A 26,468-nucleotide genomic window follows, 5' to 3' on the forward strand; every position below is an offset into this window, starting at 1 on the left:
TTTTTCACACAACGCATAGTTAAATTGTGGAACTCCCTGCCCCAGGATGTGGTGATGGCTGCCAGCTTGGAGGGCTTTAAGGGATAGTGGACATATTCATGGAGGAGAGGGGTATTCATGGCTGTTAGTTAGAATGGATACTAGTCATGCCGCATACCTATTCTCTCTAGTATCAGAGGAGCATGCCTATTATTTTGGGTGCGGTGGAACACAGGCAGTATGCTGCTGCAGTTGTCTTGTTAGTGGCTTCCTAGAGGCACCTGGTTGGCCACTGTGTGAACAGACTGCTGAACTTGATGGCCCTTGGTCTGATCCAGCAGGGCCTTTCTTATGTTCTTATGTTCAGATCCTGGAAGCTAAGCAGGGTCAGCCCTGGTTAGTACTTGGGTGGGAGACTGCCAAGGAAGTCCAGGGTTGCTATGCAGAGGAAGGCAATGGCAGGCCACCTCTGAATGTCTCTCACTTATAGGGTCGCCATAAGTCAGCTGTGACTTAACGGCACTGTCTACCACCAATAATGTGAAACAAGTTTTTAAAAATCCAGATTTTCTACTATGCACAACGCCATCTGCCAGTGGAACTGACTATCAACAGGAGATGCAGCAGGATGTGGAAACAGAGTTTTAAATACTAGCCACAGACCTTTGTGTCATTGAGGTATACATATGCTTCCGGGCTTTCTCATCTTGACTAGCTTCAGAGGAAGGGTCACTGGACTGCAGGAGAGAACACCAGCAGAAGGAACAATGCAGAGGGAAAAGCAATGAGTAGCACAAAGTAGGATTACTTTCCAAATCAACTAGGAAAGTGGGATAAAAGCCTTTTATGCAGGGAGGTTTCCCCGTGGTCACCCCCGCTGCCTGCTTAGGGGTTTCCTTTTGACTATGCATGCCTTTCCTGTCTGTCAGAGATCATCTCGCTCTCCCCACACGTTTTGCCTGTGTTTTCCAGATGCTGCTTTAGCCAGAATATGGAAAATGAAGGCAAAATGCATGGGGAGAGCGAAGCGACCTCTGACAGTCGGAAAAGTCATGCATAATCAAAAGGAAGCCCCAAAGCAGGTGGTGGTGTTGACTGTGGGGAAACATCCCTGAATAAATGGCCTTAATCTACAAAAGGAAATGCAATAATCAACTGGTTAGGTCTTTTAGGTACCACAAGACACCTTCCTGTTTTCCCAAATTGCATCACTTCACAAGCAGACTAAGGTCTAAAACGCATGGTCCCTTAGCCCACTTTCTTCCCTGTTTATTCCCTGTTTCACCCAGGGTCAAATCTTCACGAATGGACAGGACCTGATTTGCTGTTGGCTCAGCCCTGTGTCGACACCAAACGAACCCATTTTTTGCAATTCACGAGTCAAACCGTTATCCCTGGCTCGTCTCAGATAAACACGGGCTGAGTCTTCCTGCGTCACAACGGCCTGCCCGACTCCAAACCCCTCCCCTCACGACCTCTCTGCCTTTTTTTCTCTCGAATGTTTATTTTCGATATATTGAAATATCAAAAGATCGAGAAAATGTTTTGATGAAAATTAACCCAAACCTTGTGTGGATAGGGACCGTGGACGCTCCCTTTGCGAGCGAGCTAAGTGTAAAAAAAGGTGCATTTTTATTGACGGGGGCTGGTTTGTTGAGAAAGTTCAACTGTACCCGGAAGGGGGCCGTGGAAACCAGAGCCATTACTCTCTTGCCTGCCAAATTTTGGCGACCAATCACCGGGGGTGTTGGCGTTGTTGACTTACCAGGAAGTACGCATCTCCTGCATTTTCTGTTTTCATGGACGGATCAGCACACAGTTTTGACCCGGATCATTCAGCTAATGCGTACAGTTTCCCACCCCCAGGCCGGGTTCATTTTATCCTGGCTGGAACGGGGAAGAAAGTAGGCTAAGGGACCATGTATTTTAGACCTAAGGTTGCCAGGTCCCTCTTCACCACCAGTGGGAGGTTTTTGGGGTGGAGCCTGAGGAGGGCGGGTTTGGGAAGGGGAGGGATTTCAATGCTATAGAGTCCGATTGCCAAAGTGGCCATTTTCTCCAGGTGAATTGATCTCAATCAGCTGGAGATCAGTTACAATAGCAGGAGATCTCCAGCTAGTACCTGGAGGTTGGCAACCCTAAAGCAGACATTTATAGGTGCCCCCACCTTCTTTTTTCCCCTGGCCCTGATCCTATACCTTTAAGCGGTCCTAAGCAGAGTGGCACCCTTCTGAACACTGTGAATTCCATGGACCTAGAAGGATGTAACTTTGTTTAGGACTGCACTGTACGAGCGTAAGCCTAATGCATAGTTATTCCAGCCTAGCCCTGAGTGATTGCGTAGGATTGCACTGGAAGGAAAGATTATCTGTCTCCAGGCCAAGGAAAGCTCCACCTGAAAAATGCTGATATGCAAGGGCTGGCTGAAAGACACAGGAGCCAGGCCAAGAAAAAAGTGGCAACCCCCTGAATGTACACAGTGTTTCTCCAGTTCTGTGTACACTTTACAGCAAATGCATGTACATCTCTTCGGAAGAAACAGCCAAGGCGAGTTCACTTCACAGATAAAACCAGGGACCAGTACCTGAGTAACTGTAGAGTTTAAGGGGCGTGTTCAATCGTACATGTGTTGTATGTTATTATAGAATTATTCAGTGCAAGTACAAAGAAAAAAAGTACACTGAATATATAGGGTTGCTAGCTCCAGGTTGGGAAATACCTGGAGATTTTGGGGGTGGAGCCTGAGGAGGGTGGGGTTTGGAAAGGGGAGGGACTTGAATGCCAGCGTGGTGTAGTGGCTAAGAGCAGTGGTTTGGAGCGCTGGAGTCTGATGTGGAGAACCGGGTTTGATTCCTCACTCCTACACATGAAGCCAACTGGGTGACCTTGGGCTAGTCACACTCTCTCAGCCAGGGTGTCTGTTGTGGGGAGGGGAATGGAAGGTGATTGTAAGCCAGTTTGATTCTGCCTTAAGTGGTAGGGTTAGGGTTAGGGAAGTCGGCATATAAAAACCAACTCTTCTTCTTCAATGCCATAGAGTCCAATTGCCAAAACAGCCATTTTCCCCAGGGGAACGGATCTGTCAACTGGAGATCAGTCATAATAGCAGGAGATATCCAGCCGCCACCTGGAGGCTGGCAATCCTATGTATATGAGTTGAACATTGGTTCTTCCTTCCATCTGCTCACTATAACAACATGTACAGGGCTTCAATGCTGCTAGCTAAACAATGAATCCAGTGCTATTTTGTGCTTTTAGATTTTAGGGGACCATTTGAGTCTATGTGCATGTGCCAAACTTGCAGGAACAAACATGTGGAAAAGATTAATAATTCTTAAGGTCTCAAAATGCTTGGGACCCCCTCTTCCCACACCCCTCTCTACCAATCCAGTAAAAATTGCTTGCATTTAAAATACCCTAAGTCCTGCATGCTAGCCCCGTGGCGCAGAGTGGTAAGCTGCAGTCCTGCAGTCCAAGCTCTGCTCACGACCTGAGTTCAATCCCAACAGAAGTTGGTTTCAGGTAGCAGGCTCAAGGTTGACTCAGCCTTCCATCCTTCCAAGGTTGGTAAAATGAGTACCCAGCTTGCTGGGGGTAAAGGGAAGATGACTGGGGAAGGCACTGGCAAACCACCCCGTAAACAAAGTCTGCCTAGTAAACGTTGGGATGTGACGTCACCCCATTGGTCAGGAACGACACGGTGCTTGCACAGGGGACCTTTACCTTACCTTTATTTAAGTCCTGCAAGTAGAAAAACAAAGGCATATAATATCATTAGGTTAGTTTCATTGCACTTTGGGGAAAAGGATCTTTATCCCTCCTGCTATGAATCTGCCCCTAGCAGGAGTAAAAAATAGCCACTGCAACTACCAGGAGGGATTACGATGGATAGCAGCAGCTATTCCCTGTGACAAGCCTTATTTTTCAGTAAGAACATTAGAAAGGATCTCACTAATTCATGACTTTGCATTGGCAAAATGGTCTTTTCTCTCCCGAAGACCATGGTAATCCTGACAACTGGACATCTGCAACAACATTGATCTCAACTTCTGTACCAGGTTTGTGCAAATGGCAAAATCAAGTAGCTATAAACAAAATTACCTTAGTGTCCAAGTCCACATTAAATATAAATGTATGCGGTGAGAAACATTCTTTGGCTGGAGGTGGAGCAGGCAGAACTTTTACTGGATTTGTCCATTCTGAAAGAAAGCATTAAACGTCTTCTGCTAGGCAGCCTGCGGCAGAACTTACACTTCTTCTTCACTAGGGAACATCTCTATTGTAAAGTGTGAACTAGGTTTGCCAGCTCCGGGTTGGGAAATACCTGGAGATTTTGGGGGTGGAGCCTAAGTAGGGTGGGGTTTGGAGAAGGGAGGGACTTCAATGCCATAGAGTCCCATTGCCAAAGTGGTCATTTTCTCCAGGGGAACTGAACTCTGTAACTTGTAATAGCAGGAGATCTCCAGCCACCACCTGGAGGCTGGCAACCCTAGTGTGAACAGAGAGGATTTTGCAATTTGTAGTGGTGACAGTGGACACAATGATGAAACGCCTATGGGCTCAGCAGTTGCGATGCCATGGAATATTCATAAACAGTCTATTGCCCAGAGGAAGATAGAAGCAACATAAAGTTTGCAACAGTCAGCTCCTGAGAGCTGAAGGGAAAGGTCAGGTGGCTGAGAAAAAACCCTCACAGAAAAAAAAAAGGAAAAAAATGCAAAACAGGCAGAGATCCTAAATAGGAAATAGGGAAGTTAAAAGACAGGGAGATGTGCAGGGGAGGAACTGAAGGAGGCAGAGTGGACAGAGGAGTGCCCAACAAGAAACTGAAAGGGAGGAGGGAATAAGGAGGCCAGAAGAAGAGATGAGCTGAGAAAACAGGACTGAAAAAAGGGGACTAATGAAAGAGGGAGAAAGCCAGGGAAAAACATAACAGCAAGGGAGAAATGCCTACTGTTGCCTGCAATGGGAGTATGGTTGCCAGGTCCCTCTTTGCCATCGGCGGAGCCTGAGGAGGGCAGGGTTTTGGGAGGGGAGGGACTTCAATGCCATAGAGTCCAATTGCCAAAGTGGACATTTTCTCCAGGTGAACTGATCTCTATCGACTGGAGATCAGTTGTAATAGCAAGAGATCTCCAGCTAGTACCTGGAGGTTGGCAACACTACCATATGGACAAAACTACAGCTAAGTTGCACTCAATCATGCAAAAGGATTTGAAGTGAATGTACATCCCTTTATACAGATGCACCCATTGGGTGTCCAGATAATCTCGTGAGCTCTGGTGAGATTTGTTCCAGCCAACAAGAAGCAGATGGTAGCAGAAGAAGCGGCATTCTGAAGAGAACGGAGATTCCAGGCCAGGCAGCCCGAGATCATTTTCTCACACCAGAACCAATCTGTCGCCCTTCCCTGTGGACACCATTGCCATCAGCAAAACCTGGGACTACAGCAATGACGACAGTAGTGATAACACAATTTACTTGCAACTTGTGCCTTGAGAGAAACATCTGGCACCCATCTGGAGTTCCAGTGTTGCTGTTGATCGAGCCCTTTCAGCAGCAATGCAGGTCTTCCATGCGAAGTCTGGGCTCTCCTGTGTGGGACAGGTATGTCTTGCTGGGGAAGAGGTGCATCTCTGCCATCCTTAGGGGTTTCAGTCATTGGGCCGGAGATTATTTTCTGGTCAGCTTTGGCTCCTGGGCTCACAAGCCCTGAGAATGTGTTAATGACCGGCACATCATCCCGATGTGGAGCAAAAGGGTAGTTTTTCTCTTCAGGCGGAGTGTAAGGATTGGATTTGAGAAAAGAATTGCTGTATTTGTCTTCAAAACTGGGGAAGTAATGCCTGTCTTCTGGTCCTCTCACAAAAGGCATATACATTCGCTTCAGCAGACCTTCATGGTGCTTTCGAGTCATCTTGCGAAGTGAATCGGTGGGAGGACTGAAACGTTTCAGAGGACTGAACTGTCTTGCTGTGACCTCGGAAGCCATGGTTGTTTTGGATTATTTCCAATATCAGATCACAGTTTCCAGCTGTTTTCCAATCCGGCGAGTCTCAATCAGAGATCGTTCACCCAAAAGCTCAATTAAGCGTTTTTTTTTTCAAGTGGTGAATGTTTCTTTCGCTAAGTAAAGAAACCAGGCAGGAAAAAGAATGGAGTTGTCAAATAAGCAAAGAGTCTCGGTGTTGCTTAGTGACAGTGGAACATGAGCACACAATCAAAGTTCTCGTGATGCACTTCATAGGCTTCCCAGGATAAAATATTATAAACTTTCTATCTATGAGTGAAGCGACCATTCCCTCTGCTTACTACACAAATGAGATCTTTTCTATTTTCCCTAATACACAATGTTTAAATTCATTACAGTTCTAGCTGCCCTATATATCCTTGTTCACCAGAGGTAATCACATTATATTATAATGAGGGGGAAATGTCCCTGTTAGTGTGACTGATGCCATTTTTATCTTGCACAGCTAAAAATATGAACTTTTGTGCCCAAGGAGTTCATAGAATAACAACAAGAAGAAGACGAAGAAGAGGAGTTGGTTTTTATACCCCACTTTTCTCCACCTTTAAGGAATCTCGAAGCGGCTTACAATCACCTTACCTTCCCCTCCTCACAACAATCACCTTGTGAGGTATGTGGGGCTGAGAGAGTTCTGAGAAAACTGTAACATGCTTTCACACATACTAAATAATGCTCTTTCAGTCCATTTTCAATGCACTTCAGCAACCATTTGCAAGCTGATCTTGCCGTTTCACACAGTAAAATCCTGCTGCAAAGTGCATTGAAAGTGGATTGAAAATGCATTATTAGGCATGTGTGAAAGTGACTAGCCCAAGATCACCCATCAGGCTTGATGTGGAGGAGTGGGGAATCAAACCTGGTTCTCCAGATTAGAGTCTGCCACTCTTAACCACTACTCCACGTTGGCTAGAAGCGGCTCCAGCCAGTTGTGCATTGCTGCTTATCAGTGGATTAAGCCATAAGTCTGTGGGAAAGTTTTAAGCCATTACTTATGAAAATGGGCTTCAGTAGACAATTGGATGCATTGTGTTGCTATGGCATGTTAGTAGTGGGAAACGAGGCGATGTAATAGTGATGTAAAAAGGTATATAAGCACATATATTCAGAAGGGTGGGACTCAGAAGAATGCTTTGTACCTTTGTAGTTAGGAAGGATTCTTTGGCCATGGCATAATAAAGTTCTCTTAACATTTTTACTGCCTCCAAGTGAACAATTTGCATCGTGAACCCCTCGCTGGGACCCAAGAATTTCACTGTCAATACTGCTTTGCCTCTCACTTTTTTCGAGTGATGAGACAGCAGGGGAAAGGTCTGATTCAGTATAGGACAGCTTCATGTGTTGAGACAGTAGGGGGAAAATCATGGTGAATGATAAGGGAACCGGGTGAAGCCTGTGCTCCTGACTCTGTGAAACTACCAGATAAGTTATGCAGGCACCGAATGTTGAAGTGCCTCGTCTTAACTCGGAACTAGGATAAAAGTTGTTGCCCCAGTACAATTGGGGCTCAGTCTTTGTGCTTGTTAATGCGGGCTGAGCCGCAGCTGCAATAAAACTGTTTTCTCCGGAGTCTCCCTTGACGACTTGGTTCCATTTACAGAGGCGCACATTTTTAAAATAATCAAACATCATCTTTTAGATATGGAGTTTCAATGGTTGCATCCTACCCAACCTTCTGTTTGCTCCTCAGCAATGTTGTGCCTTTTGAATAAAACAGACAGTATTCCCCATTATTTTTATAATTTGGATACCCCTACTCTCCGTAGAGCTTTTTCTCTTGCCAGGGTCAATACCTTCCCATCTAGGATACTGTATGGAAGGTTCCATCAAATCCTAATCCAAGAATGGACTTGCCCCTTTAATTCAAATTCCTTGGATACAATTGAACATATTCTATGTGATTACTCTTTATACGAAACACCTCATAGAAAATGGTTAAAAAACTGGTTACATCCCAAGTTTTATCTGTCTAATAGTTAAATGTCAATTTCTAATGAATGATTCCACCCCAGAGGTTACTGTGGTTGTCGCCAATTTTTAGTAGAAGTGATAAATGTCCAAAAACTCACAACCTCTGATATCTGATGTTACTGGTTATGATTTTATTTTATCGATTTTAAGATTTATGACCATTGTTTGTATCAATTGTAACAATTTATATGCCATTAAAGGTTTATTATGATTATGATTATTATGATTAACTGTTTTCTTGACTAACAGTCTCGGATCTCTCTCCTCCATGAACCCACATTTTCTCGCAACATTCCTTGGTGCCATGACTTGGATTCGAGGAGGGGAGATGGGGTTTTGCGTCGCTCTGGCTCACCCGGCTTGGGGTGCCATGGGTCTGGGTGCCTCTGAGTCCTCTCTGGTGCCACGACCGTTTTTGGTTGAGAGAGTTACGCACAGACACCCTGACCTCGGTCTCGGTTGTGGTGCCACCTGAACCCAACGGGCTCGCGAGAACCAGTCCTGTATCTCCGGAGAGAATCACAAAAGCCAGGTGAGAGTCAGAAGGGGCCCTAGTTCCAGTACTCTCCGCTAATGGAGGCAGGGGAGACTGATCACCTCCCGGTCCTGCCCGAATAGGTCATTAGGTTTGACCGAAACCGCGGGACCTCAGGTCTGTCAGGAAAATACAACAAAATACAAGATGGTTTAAGGAAAGGGAGGCAAAGAATATATTTTAGATGAGATAAGACAAGGAGACAATAAGACAAGGAAAACGACAGCTCAGAAGACTCCAGGATAAAATATCTAAAGAACAGTTTGACAAGATTAGAAAATGGCAGCATCAGTATGAATTTTTAATATCGAATGAAATTGAACAGAAAATTATTTTTAATAAACAAAGATTTTTTGAACATGTCTTAATACCTAAGGCGAACTCTGATATAGCGGAGGTCAAAAATTATAGACCGATTTCATTACTAAATAATGATTATAAATTATTTGTTGCAATTTTAGCAACTAGACTGAAAAGAGTACTAAATCAAATAATATACGAAGATCAAGCTGGGTTTTTACCAGGAAGGCTGATGAGTCAGAATATAAGGGTGGTAATAGATCTTTTAGAATATGTGGAACAAGATACAACTCCAATAGCTATGGTTTTTTTTAGATGCGGAAAAGGCATTTGATAATGTGAATTGGCAGTTTATGATTAAGATTTTAGAATATATGGATTTTGGTGAGAATTTTAAAACTGCCATAAAAAGTATATATACTTATCAAACCGCTAATTTGCTGATAAATGGAATGCTATCATTGAAGATTGAAATTCAAAAGGGAACAAGGATGTCCTCTTTCACCTCTGTTGTTTATTTTGGTATTAGAATTGTTATTGAAAAATTTTAGACAATCTGATGAAGTAGTGGGCGTACGAATAGGGAGAAACCATTATAAAGTTAAAGCATATGCAGATGATCTTGTATATTTTTTGATTGACCCGATTTAGTAAATTGATAGATGGAATAAAATTATGGAGGTTTATGGACAGCTTTCAGGCTTTAAAATTAATAAAAATAAAACTAAGATATTGGTCAAATATATGACTCTTTCACAACAACAAATATTGATTAAAAAGACAGGATTTAGCATTGAACACAAAGTTAAATATTTAGGCATATGGATATCAAATAATAATAATCTATTTCAAAATAACTATGTAAACCAATGGCAACAGATAATAAAAGATTTAAAAAATTGGGAAAAAATACCATTATCACTCTGGGGACGAATTTCAGTAATTAAAATGATGTTATTACCTAAGATGCTTTTTTTATTTCAGAACCTACCAATATTGAAGGGTGTACAGATTTTTAAAAATTGGAAGAAAGATATTTTAAATTTTCTTTGGGGTAAAGAAAGGCACAGGATAGCATCTAATAATTTAGTGGAATTGAAAGAAACAGGAGGGTTGAGATTACCAGATTTGAGAATGTACTATCAGGCAGCTTGTTTCACCTGGTTAAAAAATTGGATTCTATTAGAGAATCCGAAATTATTGGAATTAGAGGGATTTAATTTACAATTCGGGTGGCATGCATATTTATGGTATGAAAAAGAGAAAGTAAATAAATAATTCAGTTCCCATATTATTAGGAATAGTTTATTACAAATATGGAAGAAATATAAAGGTTTTTTGGAAACTAAAACTCCTGGCTGGATTAATCCTATAGAAGCGTATATGAGAAGAGGTGTCCATTTAAATCTGGACAGTAATATATATAGAGAAATGTTAGAATATAAAGAGAGGATATGGATGTTGAAAACTAGAGAAGAGCTTCATATTAAAGATTGGTTTATGTACTATAAATTAAGGGATATATTTAATAAGGATAATAGGATGGGATTTAATCAAAATAAATCTAAATTTGAAATTATATTAACCAAGGGGAATAAAGGAATGATAGGAAGGATTTATAAACTATTGATAGAAATGAATTTAGGAAAGAATTAAACCAGTGATGGTGAAATGGATGAGGGAATTAGGTTATAACATAGATTTGGAAGTATGGGAACACTTATGGAAAAAGGAATTTAAATTTACTATTACTAATGAAATAAGAGAAAAATTATATAAAATGTTCTATAGATGGTATATAACCCCAGTATTACTAAGTAAAATGAAAAAAGAGGAAGATGGTCTTTGTTGGAAGTGCGGAACGGATATAGGTACATTTATGCATGTCTGGTGGTTTTGTAAAAAAATTAAGAGATTTTGGAGATTAGTGTTAAAGGAAATGAACCATTTGATTAATTCAAAAATAAAAAAGACCCTGCCTTTTGTTTATTGGGTATTCCTAAAATGAATTTAGAAAAAGGTGATAGAGTCATATGTCAATATAGTTTTGCTGCAGCAAGAATCATAATTGCTAAGAACTGGCAGCAAATAAATAAACCTTCAATTAAAGAGTAGAGAGAAAAGTTATGGATATATATGCGGATGGCCAAACTTACAGATTCTTTACATGGTAAAGATATGGATGAATTTAAAAAGAAATATGGTCTAAGGCCGCTGCATATTGGGATAAATTGGCAAAAATGGATTTTATAGGTCTAGTTAAGGAATTATAGATTAAAGTGTTGTTAATAAGTTAATATAATATTTTTTTAATTACTGTCGCAACACCGCTCCGGAAGTCCCAGGGTGGAGGGCACAAAGGTGGGTGGTGGAGACTTGGGCGCTATATATTTTATAGTTTATTATGTATTAGCAATGGAGGTAATAGTGCTCTTTGTGTGATTTTGTATTTTTTTATATATCTATTTTCTTTTTTTGGTTTATTTTTATTTTTTGTATTGTATTATGATTTTATTTTTGTTTTACTTTTTGTCTACTTATAAAAAGCAATAAAAAATTTTAAAAAAGGAAAAGGGGGGAGGCGTGTGAGTGTGATTGGAAACCGGTTGTGTGATTTTGTGTTTGAGTGAGGGGTGGTCTCTTGACTTAACACCCCAGGCGAACGTCGGCACAGTTTCTGGCCGGGAGACCACAACCAGTCGCAGACTAAGCCGCGCTTGTGTGTGAGACTGTTGGAACATTTTTGCACACATTCTCCGGGAGACCTCACTCCCCTGGCTCTCACACGAACCGGAGCAGCCCAGTCGCCCGGACCCCTCCGACCCGCCTGAGTAAAAAGCCGACTTCCCCTCCAATCCTTCCAAGTCCATCAGAGAAAGAACAAGTCCCACCGCCATACAATCCTCTTTACCCATCGTTGCCTCCATTGCCTCCGCTGCTCCCACCTACGAGCAGCAGCATCACGCCTCACCGTGAGAGTATCACTCCCTGTGAGAGTGCCTCTTCCAGTGAGAGAACTTCTCCCCGTGGCAGCACCTCCAGTCCAAGCACTTCACAGACTCTGGCTAGTGAACTATTCACCGTCCGTCCCATATCACCCGGCTCTTCGGGACCTGAAATCCCAGACATCCAAACTCCGAGTCAGACCTTCCTGACAGGGGCGGGGAGCCCGAGTGCCACCAGGGCAGCCTCTCTGCCCTACCGCTGGCCCCATGTATTATGATGGGACGGGGGCCCTACAACAAGGAGACCCAGTGTTTGTTTATACCCCGTTTACTACCATGGACCTGTTAAATTGGAAAGCCCATACACTGTCCTATACTGAGAAGCCCCAGGCCATGGTTGATTTATTCCAGTCTATCTTTGCCACTCACAATCCAACCTGGCCGGATTGTCGGCAGCTCCTCCTGACTCTGCTAAATACAGAGGAGCGCCAGAGGGTTACTTCAGCAGCCCTTCTCCATCTAGAGGGACCAGCCCCAAACATACAGGCAAATGCTAGGTGAAGGGCAGAGCGGGCGTTCCCAGACGAAGACCCAAGGTGGGATCCAAATGATCCTAGGCAATACGGGGGACTGACCGTGTACTGGGAGGCTCTTCTGGCTGGGTTGCAGGTGGGAGCCCAGAAGGCGACCAATGTTAGTAAGGTGGGGGAAGTCATCCAAAAGAAAGATTAAAGCCCGGCTGTTTTCTATGAGAGGCTGTGCGAAGCCTATCGACTGTACACCCCTTTCGACCCAGAGGCAGGAAACAACCAGTGTATGGTCAACATGGCTTTTGTTACCAAGTCATATCCCGACATAAAGAGGAAGCTTCAGGAGTTAGAGGGCTTTGCAGGGAAAAATGCGACCGAGTTGATGGAAGTCGCCACCAAGGTTTATATGAACGGAGATGTGGAAGACCACAGTGAACGGGATTGGAAGATGAAAAAGAAGGCAGACCTCTTAGCTGCAGCATTGGGCATCCCCCGGGAAGCTCCTCTCCATGGGCGAGGAGGGAGCGGTAGTTGGCTGCCTCCCCATAACGGACCAGCACGACTCGGGATAGATCAGTGTGCCTACTGCAGGGAAGAGGGGCATTGGAAGAACGAGTGTTGCAATCGCTTGTCAATTAGCCGACCCCCCAAGTCAGAAGCAGGGGAAGGGGGGGCCAGCAGGGCACGCCTGTAAGCACTTGTCCCATGACAATTCCATAAACAACATCCACAGACGAGGAGTCCAAAATAGAGTTGATTTATTGGAAAAAGTCTACAGGTTTACAGCAGCTATAGGTAAGTTGGCACGAATGAGAACTAAAGGTACGGCCTAAGGCCTATATGGAAGAGCATTGGTCATATCAGATAGTGGTGGCAGCCATGGCAACCCCCCCCCAACGAGAGCAGTTCCCAGAGTTAGCGAGAGGAATTTGACAGTTAACAGGCTCGACCTTGGGCTGCACCTGGCGAAACCAAAACACGCACAGTTTGGCTGTCTCAGCAGCGAGTGGGCCTGACATCCTGCTCCCCTTAAGGCCCCCCTCCCACTGTCCTGTGCATGGGCGCAGGTTTGTGAGGGTAAGCCGTATGGAATTGATGGACTAAACGAGGTGCAGAAACATCACGTGCGCGTACCCACTCATCATGCGCAGAACTGAAGTGTTTCCAACGAACAAGATACTGGAGAGAACCATGATGGATACGCGAGTCCAAGATCTTAAGTCCCAGCTTGCTAAACTCTGTCACGAAACTCAACTGCACTGGCACCTCCTTGCTCCCCATTGTGCTTTTCTGGATACGTTGCATGCCCGGGCGCTGGGGTTTATCTCCCTTTGAACTGATGTATGTCCGACCACCCCCAGGGCCTAAGGGGGGACTTACAGCAAGTAGGGGATTTAACATTGCGGGAGCAAGTGGTGGCCCTGGGAATTTCTCTGTCTTCTCTTTGTAGGTGGACCCAGGAGCGGCTTCCAGTAGCACTCCACACTGATTTGCATACTGTGCAGCCCGGGGACTGGGTGTGGGTCAAAGAGTGGGTTAAAGAGACTCTCCGGCCTCAGTGGAGGGGTCCCTATCAAGTCCTACTTACCACCCCATCTACAGTTCAAGTGGCTGAAGTGAAGCCGTGGGTTCATCATTTGCGTATAAAACCAGCACCCCCGGTGGCAACTAGGTTTGCCCAGAGCTGGCAGGTTAACAGTTTTGATCCAGAACATCCCCTGCGAATTTGGTTAACCCGCCTCCCTTGCTCCCCATCTGCCGGCCCGGTAGGGGACCACAGGCAATGAGACAACAGGCCTGCTCTAGTCACTTGCCATCACTTGCTTTTGCCACATAGCAGCTGCGAGGAACATCAAATGTAAAGCCCATGAGGGCCTGAATTACTGTACTTCAATATTGAAAAAATAATGCCTGTCTTCTGGTCGTCTCACAAAAAGCATCTACATTCTCCTTAGCAGACCTTTGTGCTGCTTTCGTGCTTCTGAATTGAATTGGCAGGGGGATCTCAGTGTTTCAGGACAGGGGTGTGATGGGAAGGGGGACGCCTGCCTCCCCCCCAGATTGTTTTCCTGTGCTGAAACAGCCCCGGTGCTGCACTCTAAAGTCACAACCACATATTTAGGAATTTTACTGCAAGGATGAGAATGATACATGATGATCATACAATTACTACATGGCAAAATAAGGCAAACACTATAATGTGTAAAAAAAAGAACAAAGCAATCAAAAATTTCATAGACATTCACTATGACTATACCCTTTATAAAAAGGCCCTCCTGAATAATTCTGTTTTATACCATATGTGGAAAGATAAAAGCCTAGGAACCTTCCTGACCAGGTCAGGCAGACCATTCCACCAGGTGGGAGCCATAACAGAGATGCTTAGACACAGGCAATTGATCATCTCACCTAGCTGCAGGTGGGCACTTTCAGAAGGCCCTGCTTCAATGAGGGCATCTGTTGCAAAGGAGCATATCAGGAAATGCGGTTCTGAAGATATGCGGTCCCCAGGCTGTGATGTATTTCGTAGGTAATGACCAGTACCTTGAATTGAATCTAGAATCTAAGTGGAAACCAATGGTAGCAATGGCAGAAGAGGAGCAATATTCATACTCTGCCCAGCTCCTGATCCACAACCTTCTGTACCAGATGGAGTCTTCAAGTTGACGGAGTCTTCAAGTTGATGGAGTCTTCAAGGCAGACCCATACAAAGCATATTATAGTATACAGAAGATATACAGAGCATATTACAGCTAGATCAAGAGGGGTTGATGTTGTTGATGTTATTAGATCTTTCAGCAGCCTTCGACATGGTTGATTATGATCTTCTGGACATCGAGATCTGGGGCACAGCCCTTCAACGGTTGCACTCCTTCCTCCGTGGTCGGGGACAGAGGGTGGTGCTAGGGGAAAAAGTATCGCCCCTTGATGTGTGGGGTTCCACAAGGTGTGATCCTCTCCCCAATGTTGTTTAACATCCATATGCACCCCCTTGCCCAGCTAGTCCGGAGTTTCGGGCTGGTCTGTCATCAGTATGCTGATGACACCAAGCTATACCTGTTGATGGATGGCCAGCTGGATATTGCCCTGGACACACTGACCACGTGCTTGGGAGCCATAACAAAGTGGTTGAAGCAGAACCAGCTGAAGTTAAATCCATTGAAGACGGAGGTCCTGTGGCTGGGCCGGAGCGGCCTGGAGGTGGTGCACCGGCTCCCAGCTCTTGACAGCTGGAGCTTAACACCTGCTCCTGCTGTCAAGAGTTTGGGTGTCATCCTGGATGCTTCCTTATCAATGAAGACCCAGGTCACATCCACAGCCAAGGCTGCTTTTTACCATCTCTGGTGGGCGAGGCAGCTGGTGCCTTACCACTTCCGCCCTGACCTAGTCACAGTGACCCAGGCTAGATTACTGTAACTCACTCTATGTAGGGCTGCCCTCAAGTCTGATCTGGAAGCTCCAGCTGGTACAAAATGTAGCTGTGAGGGTCCTGACTGGGACACCGCTGAGAATGCGTATTCAGCCAGTGCTCCGACAACTGCACTGGCTCCAGGTGGAGTACCAGATCCGGTTCAAGGTGCTGGTTTTAACCTTTAAAGCCTTTAACGGTCTGGGACCATAGTCTCTCCTAGTATGCCCCTCCTCCAGAGAGCGCTAGGCTCTGCACATACCAACTTACTGGCTGTCCCCGGCCTGAGAAGTGTTCAGCTGTCCTCAAACAGGGCCTGGTGGAACTCTCTCTCCTATGAGACCAGGTGTCAGGCATGGCCTGGGAAAGGCACTCGGTGGTTAGGCCAGGTGGTGTTTCAAGGTCTAACTGTTGTTCATCTCTAACTCTGTTTAGTCTTTGATCGCTTTTGGGAAACCATGTTATCTAAAGGGTTGCCCTAGCAACCAGCAATTGTCCTGAAAGTGTACTTTTGTCTTTAAAGCACCTATCCCTGTGGTTCCCCCCCATTAGTGCAATGGAAACAACCTCGGTTGAGAGTGACCTATGACGGCTCAGTGGAAGCCCTGCCCTGTTTTCTACACCAACTGGACAGTTATATGCGGGAACAGGGGGTTAGAACTTTAAAATTCTCCGATCCTAATTGCGATCAACACCGTTTCGAGGTAGCTGTTGCACTTCCGTCAGCCTTGGCTTTAGTCTCAGACCCCCCCTCGTCCTTTCCTTTACCTGTTGAATATCAAGACTTTTCAGACGTTTTTGATGTACAGGAATGTGATTTACTGCCCCCCCCCCACCGCCAGACAGACTGTGCTATTGAAGTGGTGGAAAATGAAAAACTGCCCAAAAGTAAGATTTACCCCATGAGCGCTACCGAACGTACCGTGCTACGTGAATTCTTGGACAATAATTAAGCGAGGGGTTTCATCCGGCCGTCTACCGCCCCTTCTTCGGCCCCTGCCTTCTTTGTGCGCAAAAAGACGGGTGACTTGCGCTTGTGCATTGACTTCCGAAAACTCAATGCAGTCACCCAGTCCAATGCCTATCCCATCCCTCTGATCTCGGATCTCTTGGGACAATTAAAGGAAGGGCGTATTTTTACGAAACTTGACTTGGTAGAAGCCTACTACAGAATCAGGATTCGTGAGAGTGATGTACCTCTCACTGCCTTTTCCAGTTGCTTTAGCATGTATGAATTCTTAGTGATGCCTTTTGGATTAAAAGGGGCCCCGGGGGTCTTCATGCAATTCATTAATGAGATCCTACATGACTTGTTGTATAGGGGCGTGGTGGTTTATTTGGATGATATTCTTATTTACTCTAAAACTATGGACGAACACGTTGCCTTGGTGAGGGAAGTATTGCAACGCCAAAGGCAATGCCGCCACGTTGCCCTCAGCCAAAATCAACTGGACCCCCCAGTGCCAAACCGCCTTTGATACTCTCAAACGACTGTTTACCTCCGAACCAGTATTAAAGCATCCCGATCCTGATCAGATGTTTATAGTTCAGGTTGACGCCTCAGACGTGGCAATGGGGGGGCACTTCTACAGCAGGGGAGGGACGGTCTTCTGCATCCATGCGCTTACTTCTCTAAGAAGTTCGCGCAATCTCAGCTCAACTGGCCAATCTGGGAAAAGGAAGCGGCTGCCGTCCACCATGCCCTTACGGTGTGGAGACAGTTTTTGGAGGGGTCTAAAGTCCCTTTTGAAGTGTGGAGCGATCACAAGAACCTGGAGGCGCTCATGGGCCCCCGGAAACTGTCTGCAAAACAAGTTCGCTGGGCAGACTTCTTTGCTCAGTTCCGTTTCGTATTGAAACATGTGCCGGGGAAACAAAATGTCCTGGCTGATGCTCTATCCAGACTTCCCCAATATCCAACCAAGGTTGAACGTCCACGGAGTCCCTGTTCACTCCTGCTCAAAGGGGTTTGCTGCCCACTCTAGCAGTCCAAACCCGAGCGCAAGCCCGGCTCCCACCGCAACCCCCACAAGGGGGGCACTTCAAGCCCAACCACACGGGTCAGCCTGACTGCGCCTCCTTCGCCAGCACCGCCGGCACCCAATCACTCTGACAATCCAGTCGTCCAACCCCCCTCAGGGACATCCCCTCCCTCCACCACAAAGCCCACACCGCCAGATGGGTTGGATCTCAGACTCTTTTTTAGCCTCACTTCGTTCCGCTTGCCAAACCGAACTCTCTGAGCGGACCCTCCCCTCCGCTCTAACTGAATGTAGAGGCTTATGGTACAAAGACTCTAAGCTGTATGTGCCTAAAGAGCTCCGAAAAGAAGTCCTACAACTGGTCCATGGAGCCAAGACCGCGGGACACTTTGGGTTTCTAAAAACATTGCATTTGCTACGGAGGCAGTTTTGGTGGGCGGGCATGCGAACTGACGTGGATTCCTTCATTCGCAGTTGCCCAGTCTGCGCTACGGTAAAAAGGGCCCAAGGAAAACCTCCCGGATTGTTGCAACCGTTAGAGACCCCCACTAGACCTTGGGAGGTGATTGCTATGGGTTTCATGACTGACCTCCCCCTCAGCAAGGGAAAAACTGTACTTTGGGTAATCACGGACCTGTTCTCTAAACAGGTGCATCTCGTCCCTTGCGCAGGTGTCCCATCCGCCCCGAAACTGGCCCGCCTCTTTGGGTCACATGTCTTCCGTCTACATTCCTTTCCGCGCAAGGTGGTAAGCGACCGCGGAAGTAACTACGTGGCTAAATTTTGGAAAGCTTTCTTTAAATTAGTGGGGGTAGAACAAGGTCTCTCAAGTGCTTTCCACCCCCAAACTGATGGCCAAACCGAACGGGTGAATGCTGTGTTGGAATGCTACGTGCGCTGTTATGTTAACTATAATCAGGATGATTGGGTTGAATTGTTTCCCTTGGCTGAATATGCGTACAATAATGCTGTGCATCAGTCAACTGGATTTAGCCCCTTTTGGGCCGTTTATGGGCAAGACTTTGGTCCCATAAGCCATAATGATGTCTCCAGGGTGGAGGGGGGAGAAAGTGTTGCTGACTGGGTGCACACGATTCAGACAACCTGGCCTTGGCTAGTACGAAATCTAGAGCGAGCTAAACGTAAATACAAAGATCAAGCTGATAAGCATTGCTCACCAGGCAAGGACTACTCAGTGGGAGACATGGTTTATTTGTCCACCAGGAATCTACGGTCCAACCGCCCATGTGACAAACTCAGTGCCAAGTACGTGGGTCCCTTCCCCATTGCTCGTATCATCAACCCAGTTACTGTGGAACTTTCACTCTTAAAGTCGCTCAGGAGAATCCATCCTGTCTTTCATGTCAGTTTGCTGAAACCACACGTGCCTTCCCCCGAGTGGCATCCAGAACCACTTCCTGATATACCAGTGATGGTTGGGGGGGAAGAACATTTTGAGGTTGCAAAGATCCTGGAGTCACGCATTCGTCATGGGTCTCTCCACTACCTAATCTGTTGGAAACATTTCGGTCCCGCCCACAATGAGTGGGTACGCACACATGACGTGTCTGCATCCTGTCTGATCCGCCAGTTCCACACTGCCTACCCTGACAGGCCTGTGCCTCCGAATGGACCGGTGGGGAATGGTGGGGAGGGGGCCTAAAGGGGGGCAGGATGTCAGGCCTGCTTTCCTTTGCTCTCAGCAGCCTGTCAGACTGTGACTGTTTTAGTTTCGATTCTACCAGGTGCCTCTCAAGGTCGAACTTGCTAACTGCTGAATTCCTGTTCCAGCACTATCTCCCGTGGGAACGGCTCCTTGGTAGGGGGAGGGGGGCGCCTTGATCCGTTGTGACTAATACTTTCCCTTATAGGCCTGCATTGTGCTCCCAATTGCCATTCATGCCAATGTACCTGTAAGCTCTGCATACCTGTATGTTTTCCAATAAATCAGCTCTCTTTTGGACTCCTTGTCTGTGGATGCTGTTTGTGGGACTACCATGGGGACAAGTGCTTACACCTTGCTTAGTTACAAGCCAATTTCTGCAATTCGCTGTATGTTTCTTAATAAACCAGCTTTCGTAGGAAGACCTGCCTGGAAGTCTGTTTGTGGGATTTATATGGCGAGCCCAGAGCTGACACCAGGACTTAACACAGTTCCACAGGGCCTGCAAAACCGAGATGTTCTGCCAGGCCTATGGTTGAGGACAGCAACTGTTTCAGACATAGCTGGCCTCCTTTCTCATTTTCCTTGCTGCTTATTTCATCAGATCTTCTCATAGGGAACCTTGACTTCTTCCCCGGGCCAGCTGTAGCCCTGTGTGCTAGGAAAGGGCCATAGCTCAGTATTAGAGCATCTGGTTGGAATGCAGAAAATCCCAGGTTCAATCCGTGGCATCTCCAGTTAGGGACTAGGCAAGTAGGGGGGCTGGCAAGACCCTCTGAGCTGTCTTCGGAGACAGCGCAGAGGGTCTTGCCAGCCCCCCCCAGCCCTGCCCGGACTCCCAGCAGGGCTGGGGGGGGGGCTTTAAATAGATCTGCACCCTATCTCCAGGGGATCTGATCTCTGTCATCTGGAGATCACTTGCAATTCTTGATCTCCAGGCCCCACCTGGAAGTTGGCAACTGAACCCTACTATGAATCTCAGGCCTTTGTCTTCTGGAGATCAGTTGTAATACCAGGAGATCTCCAGCCACCATGTTAGCCTGCTTCAGCAAAAACAAACAAAAATACCAGGAGTCATGCAGTACTTTTAAATATTGGCAAGATTTTATTCCAGCATAAGAGCTGGGATAGTGTAGTGGTTCAGGACTCAGACTAGGATCTGGGAGACCTAGGTTAAAGTCCCCACTCTGCCATGGAAGCTGACTGGGTGACCTTGAGCTAGCCACACACTCTCAGCCTAATCTACCTCACAGGATTGTTGTGGGGATAAAACGGAAGAGAAGGAGGTAAACTGCTTTGGGTCCCAAAATATTGTCGAAGGCTTTCACGGTCAGAGTTCATTGGTTCTTGTAGGTTATCCGGGCTGTGTAACCGTGGTCTTGGAATTTTCTTTCCTGACGTTTCGCCAGCAACTGTGGCAGGCATCTTCAGAGTAGTAACACTGAAGAGAGACACTGTCCTTCAGTGTTACTCCTCTGAAGATGCCTGCCACAGTTGCTGGCGAAACGTCAGGAAAGAAAATTCCAAGACCACGGTTACACAGCCCGGATAACCTACAAGAACCAATGCTTTGGGTCCCCCTTGGGGAGAAAAATGGGGCATAAACAAAGTAAATAAATACTTAATAAATAAGCAAGCATTCACAGGGAGAGTCCACTTCTTCAGAGACTTAATGGATCCTGGCCATGCAGCCATTTTTATGTAGGAGGTACACAAAGTAAAATAACTTCTGCATTGGCAGTTGAAGATTTTAATGTTATGTTAGAGTTTTATTTGATTTTGGGACCATTCTGGCTTTCACCTCTGTCCCTTTGATTTTATTTATTATGTACATTTTGATGGATGTGAGCCACTCTGAGCCCAGCCTAGGCCGAGATAGAGAGCAGGGTAGAAATTTTAATAATAATAATAATAATAATAATAATAATAATAATAATAATAATAATAATAATAATAATGTCCACCCTCCAAAGCAGCCACCCCTTATAGCCTCTCAAGAAGTCAGCGTTTGTCTATGAAAGCATCCAGTGGAATAAAATCTAGCCTCTGAGGTGCCGCAAGACTCCTGTATATGTTTGCTAAAATAAACAGGAACCCTGTGGCATCCGAAAGACGCACATATATATCAGCATAACCTTTCTTGGAAAAAAAGGTTTGTGTCACCCCATTCACTCCATTTGTTTCGAGGAAGCCGACTTTCAGCCTGGTACTCATCTGAGGCCATCAAATAGCGCACGGGCATTTATGGTGCCACGAGACTCGTGTTTATTATTATTATTTTTAAAATTTGCATTTATGAAAAGAACACCATTATGCATGGGAGGTTTTGCCTTGGATTTGCCGCTTTCTAGATGCACATTCCCCCCCCCCCACCTGAACTCTCAAAACTCTGCACGGGGGCTTATTTTTGAGTCTGGAGGATTCGGATGGGGAAAATGGGCGTCCACTGAGCAGCACATCCAAGGCAAAACCTCCCACGCACGAACGGCCGTTGGCCTTACAGAGGGAGAAAAAGACCTCTCTCGGGCTGCGGGCTTCACGAGGGCCTGCACCCGCCCGCCAGGCGCAATTATTTCGTTGCCAAGGCAACCGCTCCCTCCACGGCAAGCCTTGAGAGAAGGGAAGGGGCGAGCGAGGGGGAGGCCAGTGCGCAGGCGCGGCCGCCCTGGCGCGCGCTCGTGCGGCCGCTTCTCGCCGCCATTTTTCGGGTTCCATTTCCCCCCCTCCCCCCACCCCCGTTTTCCCGCCATTGTGACGAGGCGCGTTCGATGCCGGTGGGGTAACGAACTTCGCGGAGGGGGGGGGCGCGCGGCAAAGAGAGAGAGAGAGAGTGAGGCGGGCGGGCGGGCGATCCTGAAGGCCCGAGAGCATCGGTGAGCGGGTGGGGATGCGGCGCCGGGGACGGCGGAGGAGACCCAAGCCCTCCTCCGCCCTCTCGGGCCCCCATGGCCGCCTCCTCAGCCTGGCGTTGATCCTGGTACTGGCACTCCCCCCGGGTAAGAGGCGCCTCATCCTGTGAGCGTGTGGAGGCGATGGGGAGAGGGCGGGCCTGGGGGCCTCTTGTCTCCCCTCTGCTCAGAAGGCTCATGGTGTGGGGAAGGTGTGTGTGTGTGGGGGGGTCTGTTACCAAAATAGGTCGCCCGGAGAGGATTGGTGGTGGCATGCCCTCGCTTCCTTCTTCCTTTCCTTCCTTGCAAGCAGCTGCCCCTCTTCAAGGGCTGGTCTTTGCATCTGCCTTCAAAGGGCGTGCGAAATTAGCATGGAGGAAAGCCTTTCGTGGAATCATAAGAGTTGGAAGGGACCCCAAGGGTCATCTAGTCCAGCCCCCTGCCCAATGCAGGAAATTCACAACTACCTTGCCCACACCCCACACCCCCAGTGACCCCCTACTCCATGGCCAGAAGATGGCCAAGGTACCCCCCCCCCCATGATCTGCCTAAGTTCACAGAATGAGCATTGCTGATAGATGGCCATCTAGTCTCTGCTTAAAAACCTCCAGGGCAGGAGAGCTTTATTATTAAGCTCCTGTTTAGATTTTTTTTGCGCCCCCTTTGGATTTTGTTTGATTTTAATTGGGCTTTGTTGTTATGAGTTTTAATGTTGTGGCGTAAATTTTAAATGATGCAACCCGCTCTGAGCCCTGACCTGGATGGCCCAGGCTAGCCTGGTCTCGTCAGATCTCAGAAGCTAAGCAGGGTCGGCGCTGGTTAGTATTTGGATGGGAGACCGCCGAGGAAGTCCAGGGTTGCTGTGCAGAGGAAGGCACTGGCGAACCACCTCTGATAGTCTCTTGCCATGAAAACCCCCAAAAGGGGTCGCCATAAGTCGGCTGCGACTTGACGGCACTTTACACACACACAACCCGCTCTGAACCGGCCTTGGATGGGGCGGGCTAGAAACCACAAAATATAAACAAACAAACAAAACAAATAATTAAATAAGAAAGACCAAAGATCTGGAGCATGAAGAGTGCATAATAGATAAAACAACATTAAAACATTATAAAATCTTGAAGGGCTTAATAAATATAGACAGTAACATAGATAATACCTCCATTAAAAAAAAAGAGAGGTAAAGGTAGTCCCCTGTGCAAGCAGCCGGTCATTACTGACCCATGGGGTGATGTCACATCCCGACGTTTACTAGGCAGACCATGTTTATGGGGTAGTTTGCCGTTGCCTTCCCCAGTCGTCTACACTTTACCCCCAGCAAGCTGGGTACTCATTTTACCAACCTCGGAAGGATGGAAGGCTGAATCAACCTTGAGCCGGCTACCTCCAGTTATACTTCCAGTTAGCACATAATAAAACAAATATATAAACCCATCCAATTTGTATAGCACGGAGGAAAGCCTAGGTTTGCATCATCAAATTTTTGCCATAAGGGTGCCAACTCTGGGTTAGGACATTCCTGGAGTTTTGGGGGTGGATCCTGGGGAGGGATCTCAGTGGGCTATAGGGCCACCCTCCAAAGCAGGCATTTTTTCTAAGGAAAGGGATCTCTATAGTCTGGCATACTGCTGTAATTCTGGGAATCTCCAGGCCCCACCTGGAGGTTGGGAACCCTGTAATCTGCTATCATGCATTTTAGGGGGGAAAACCATTAGTAGTATGAATCTTTGCCTCCTACTTTATGATTAGCAGAACATTTTTAGTTACTCTATGCATGCAAGATCACGCATAACATTATAAAGTAGTTTTTATGTTTTCCTGTTGGGTGCCTTATTAAAGACTGGTAACATTTTATTCCAATGGCCATAGATCACGATGGGTAGCCGTGTTAGTCTGTCAATAGCAGTAGAAAAGAGCAAGAGTCCAGTAGCACCTTAAAGACTAACAAAATTTCTGGCAGGGTATGAGCTTTCGTGAGCCACAGCTCACCTCTTCAGATACCGCTAGAATGTGAGTCCGTCTATCCTAAAGTAGAGGAGAGTGAATTAGACACACAGTGGCAATATAAATGTCACAAGCAAGTAAATGGTATTAGCATTTCTCCACGCCTACTACCCCTCTGCATATCACACCTAATCCAGTCATGCCTGCTAATGTAATCTTTTGTAAGTTGAAGCTCACTTCTTCAGATACAAACCAAAGTAGGCATTAGTTTTCAAAGTACTGCTGCTTCTGCTGGCAGTAGATCAACAGAGCTACCCCTACATAACATACATAATTCACAAATGGAGGTAATGAGTGGGAAACTTGATGCTGGTTGGAGAAGCCACTTTTAGCCACAGTGTTTTGGAGTCCCTTTGATGCAAAAGTAGGCTGTTGGAGTGAGCTGTAAGTTTATATAGCCTATGAATTTTCCCTCTTGTGACAATAATTATCCTTCTGTCAGCATTTTCCTCTGTCTATAAACCCTGCTCATGGCTATGCTGCTACACCAGATTGTGTAAGAATGTCTGCATGTTATTTAGTGTAAAATTCCAGATGATTAAGTAAAATCGTGCGCAAGCAGATTCTGACCTAAACCTTCCTTTCTACAACAAAAGGCTGAACGGATGTCACTGCACACATTTATGTCCTTTGTTTAGCCCATCAGCGGCCCTCCAAAGGCTTGTAACTAGCATAACAAAATTAAACCGCTCTACAGGTGAGGGGTGCATTATCTTGGTGTATGTAGTAATATATCGTTCAGTTGTTCTCAGCGTTAACCTATGCACCGTGTTGAATACCTAAATGGTTAAAAACTGAGCCTGTTTCCACACGGAGATGATTCTCCACATGGAGATGATCTTGTTCCTGCTGCAAATGCATCTGCATTTTCAGTGGCAATGGAGCATCCTCAAGGAAGAGTTCCCTTGCTTCCGCCTACTGTACTATTCCCCTGCCAGGTTGCTTTCTTGGGGCTTTATAAAAAATGGTTAGTTGACAGATTGTTGTAGCAATGTTATAGCAGTGTATTGTAACCATGTACTAGTTCCCAGCTTTGTTAACAAGTAAGTCTCTAGCCCCTTTTGTTGGGGAGTTATAAGGGGAAATGTGCAATCTGAACCTTCCCCTTTTAACTCCACAAAGAAAAGGCTGTTGATCTGAGAATCGAGTAAGCAAATTCTTAGACAGTAGTGTAACTCAGCACAGACCCAGGCTTGATTTATATTGGGGTTGATGGGAAGAAGCAGTTGCATCCCGCAGATTTTCAGGCTTCTTTGATTTCAGGCTTTCTTCATGCTTGCTTATAATACTTGAGCTACTTCAGCTGGAAAAGTAATAATATGGTGGCTGAGTCCTTTGCCAGGTTTACAGGGTATTTTCTGTCCCAGTATCGGGAGCAAATCTTGCGCGCAATACAGCAATAGTAAATAGAATAAGAAAGATTTAGGTAATTGTTTGAAAATAAATATCTTATTAGATATGAAAGTATATTGGGAACATATTGAGTATTTTGTAAGTCAAAGAAGTTAATAATTGAAATGAAAGTCGCAAAGAGTAATGTATAATGTAACAGTGGGATGGTTAAATGTTTATATGTTTGTCTGTTGGTTTATGTTTATAAGTACAAATTTAAAAAATACAGCAATAGTTAAGTACCTTGTCTAGTGATTTCCGTAAGACTATGAAAGCTTTCCCTTTGAAGTCAGTGAGGCTTCACAGAGCCTAGAGTTAGCAATTGAAGAGCTCCATCTTGTGGTTTTAGGTGTTAGTGAAGACATTGTTTGGCTCAGGGAAGCTTTTGTTAAAAATGTAGATTATGAAGCAAATGAGAAAATACAGTAGATTCTCTTTCATGTTCAGAATGTTGGAAACAGATTTTCTAGTTGTACATGAAGCCTTTTAGAGATTTTCAGGTGCTGATGTTCAAATTAAAAATCCAAAAAAATTATGTGTCTGGGCTGATACCATTAACTCATTAAATCCCTTTTTAAAATAAAGGACAAGCAACATTTAAGGAAGTATGGTGTTAATTAAGCCTGATCATGAAAGTGGGATCCCGTGGTCCCGAGAAACAGGTAGCTAAAAGTTCAACAGGATGCATCACAAAACCTCAACAAGTTCTAACTGAGATTAAAAGAAAAAAACCCTACTCAGTTTTAATTATGGCAAGAAATGGTTTAAAGTTAATCACCTTAATCGCTGTAATTATTTCTGTATTATTTGATTTAAAGCTATAAGTCTCTCATGCAAAA

The 26,468-nt window shown here is 45.7% G+C and overlaps 2 protein-coding genes across 2 annotated transcripts in view; one reads left to right on the top strand and one right to left on the bottom strand.

Moving 5' to 3' along the window:
• Positions 1-5,971, bottom strand: part of SPMIP7 (sperm microtubule inner protein 7) — a 33,541-nt gene extending 27,570 nt beyond the window's left edge. Inside the window, exons 1-3 of the mRNA XM_056858003.1 lie at positions 5,461-5,971; positions 4,081-4,178; positions 643-716 (exon numbers count right to left, since the gene is read on the bottom strand). Coding sequence (XP_056713981.1) covers positions 643-716; positions 4,081-4,178; positions 5,461-5,971 — 683 coding nt within the window. The remainder of the gene's footprint in view (positions 1-642; positions 717-4,080; positions 4,179-5,460) is intronic.
• Positions 5,972-15,098: 9,127 nt separating this feature from the next.
• ZPBP (zona pellucida binding protein) overlaps positions 15,099-26,468 on the top strand; it is a 52,909-nt gene continuing 41,539 nt past the window's right edge. The window contains exon 1 of the mRNA XM_056857871.1: positions 15,099-15,203. Coding sequence (XP_056713849.1) covers positions 15,099-15,203 — 105 coding nt within the window. The remainder of the gene's footprint in view (positions 15,204-26,468) is intronic.

Source organism: Euleptes europaea, chromosome 11 (genome assembly GCF_029931775.1).
Source record: "Euleptes europaea isolate rEulEur1 chromosome 11, rEulEur1.hap1, whole genome shotgun sequence".
Lineage (NCBI taxonomy): Eukaryota > Metazoa > Chordata > Lepidosauria > Squamata > Sphaerodactylidae > Euleptes > Euleptes europaea.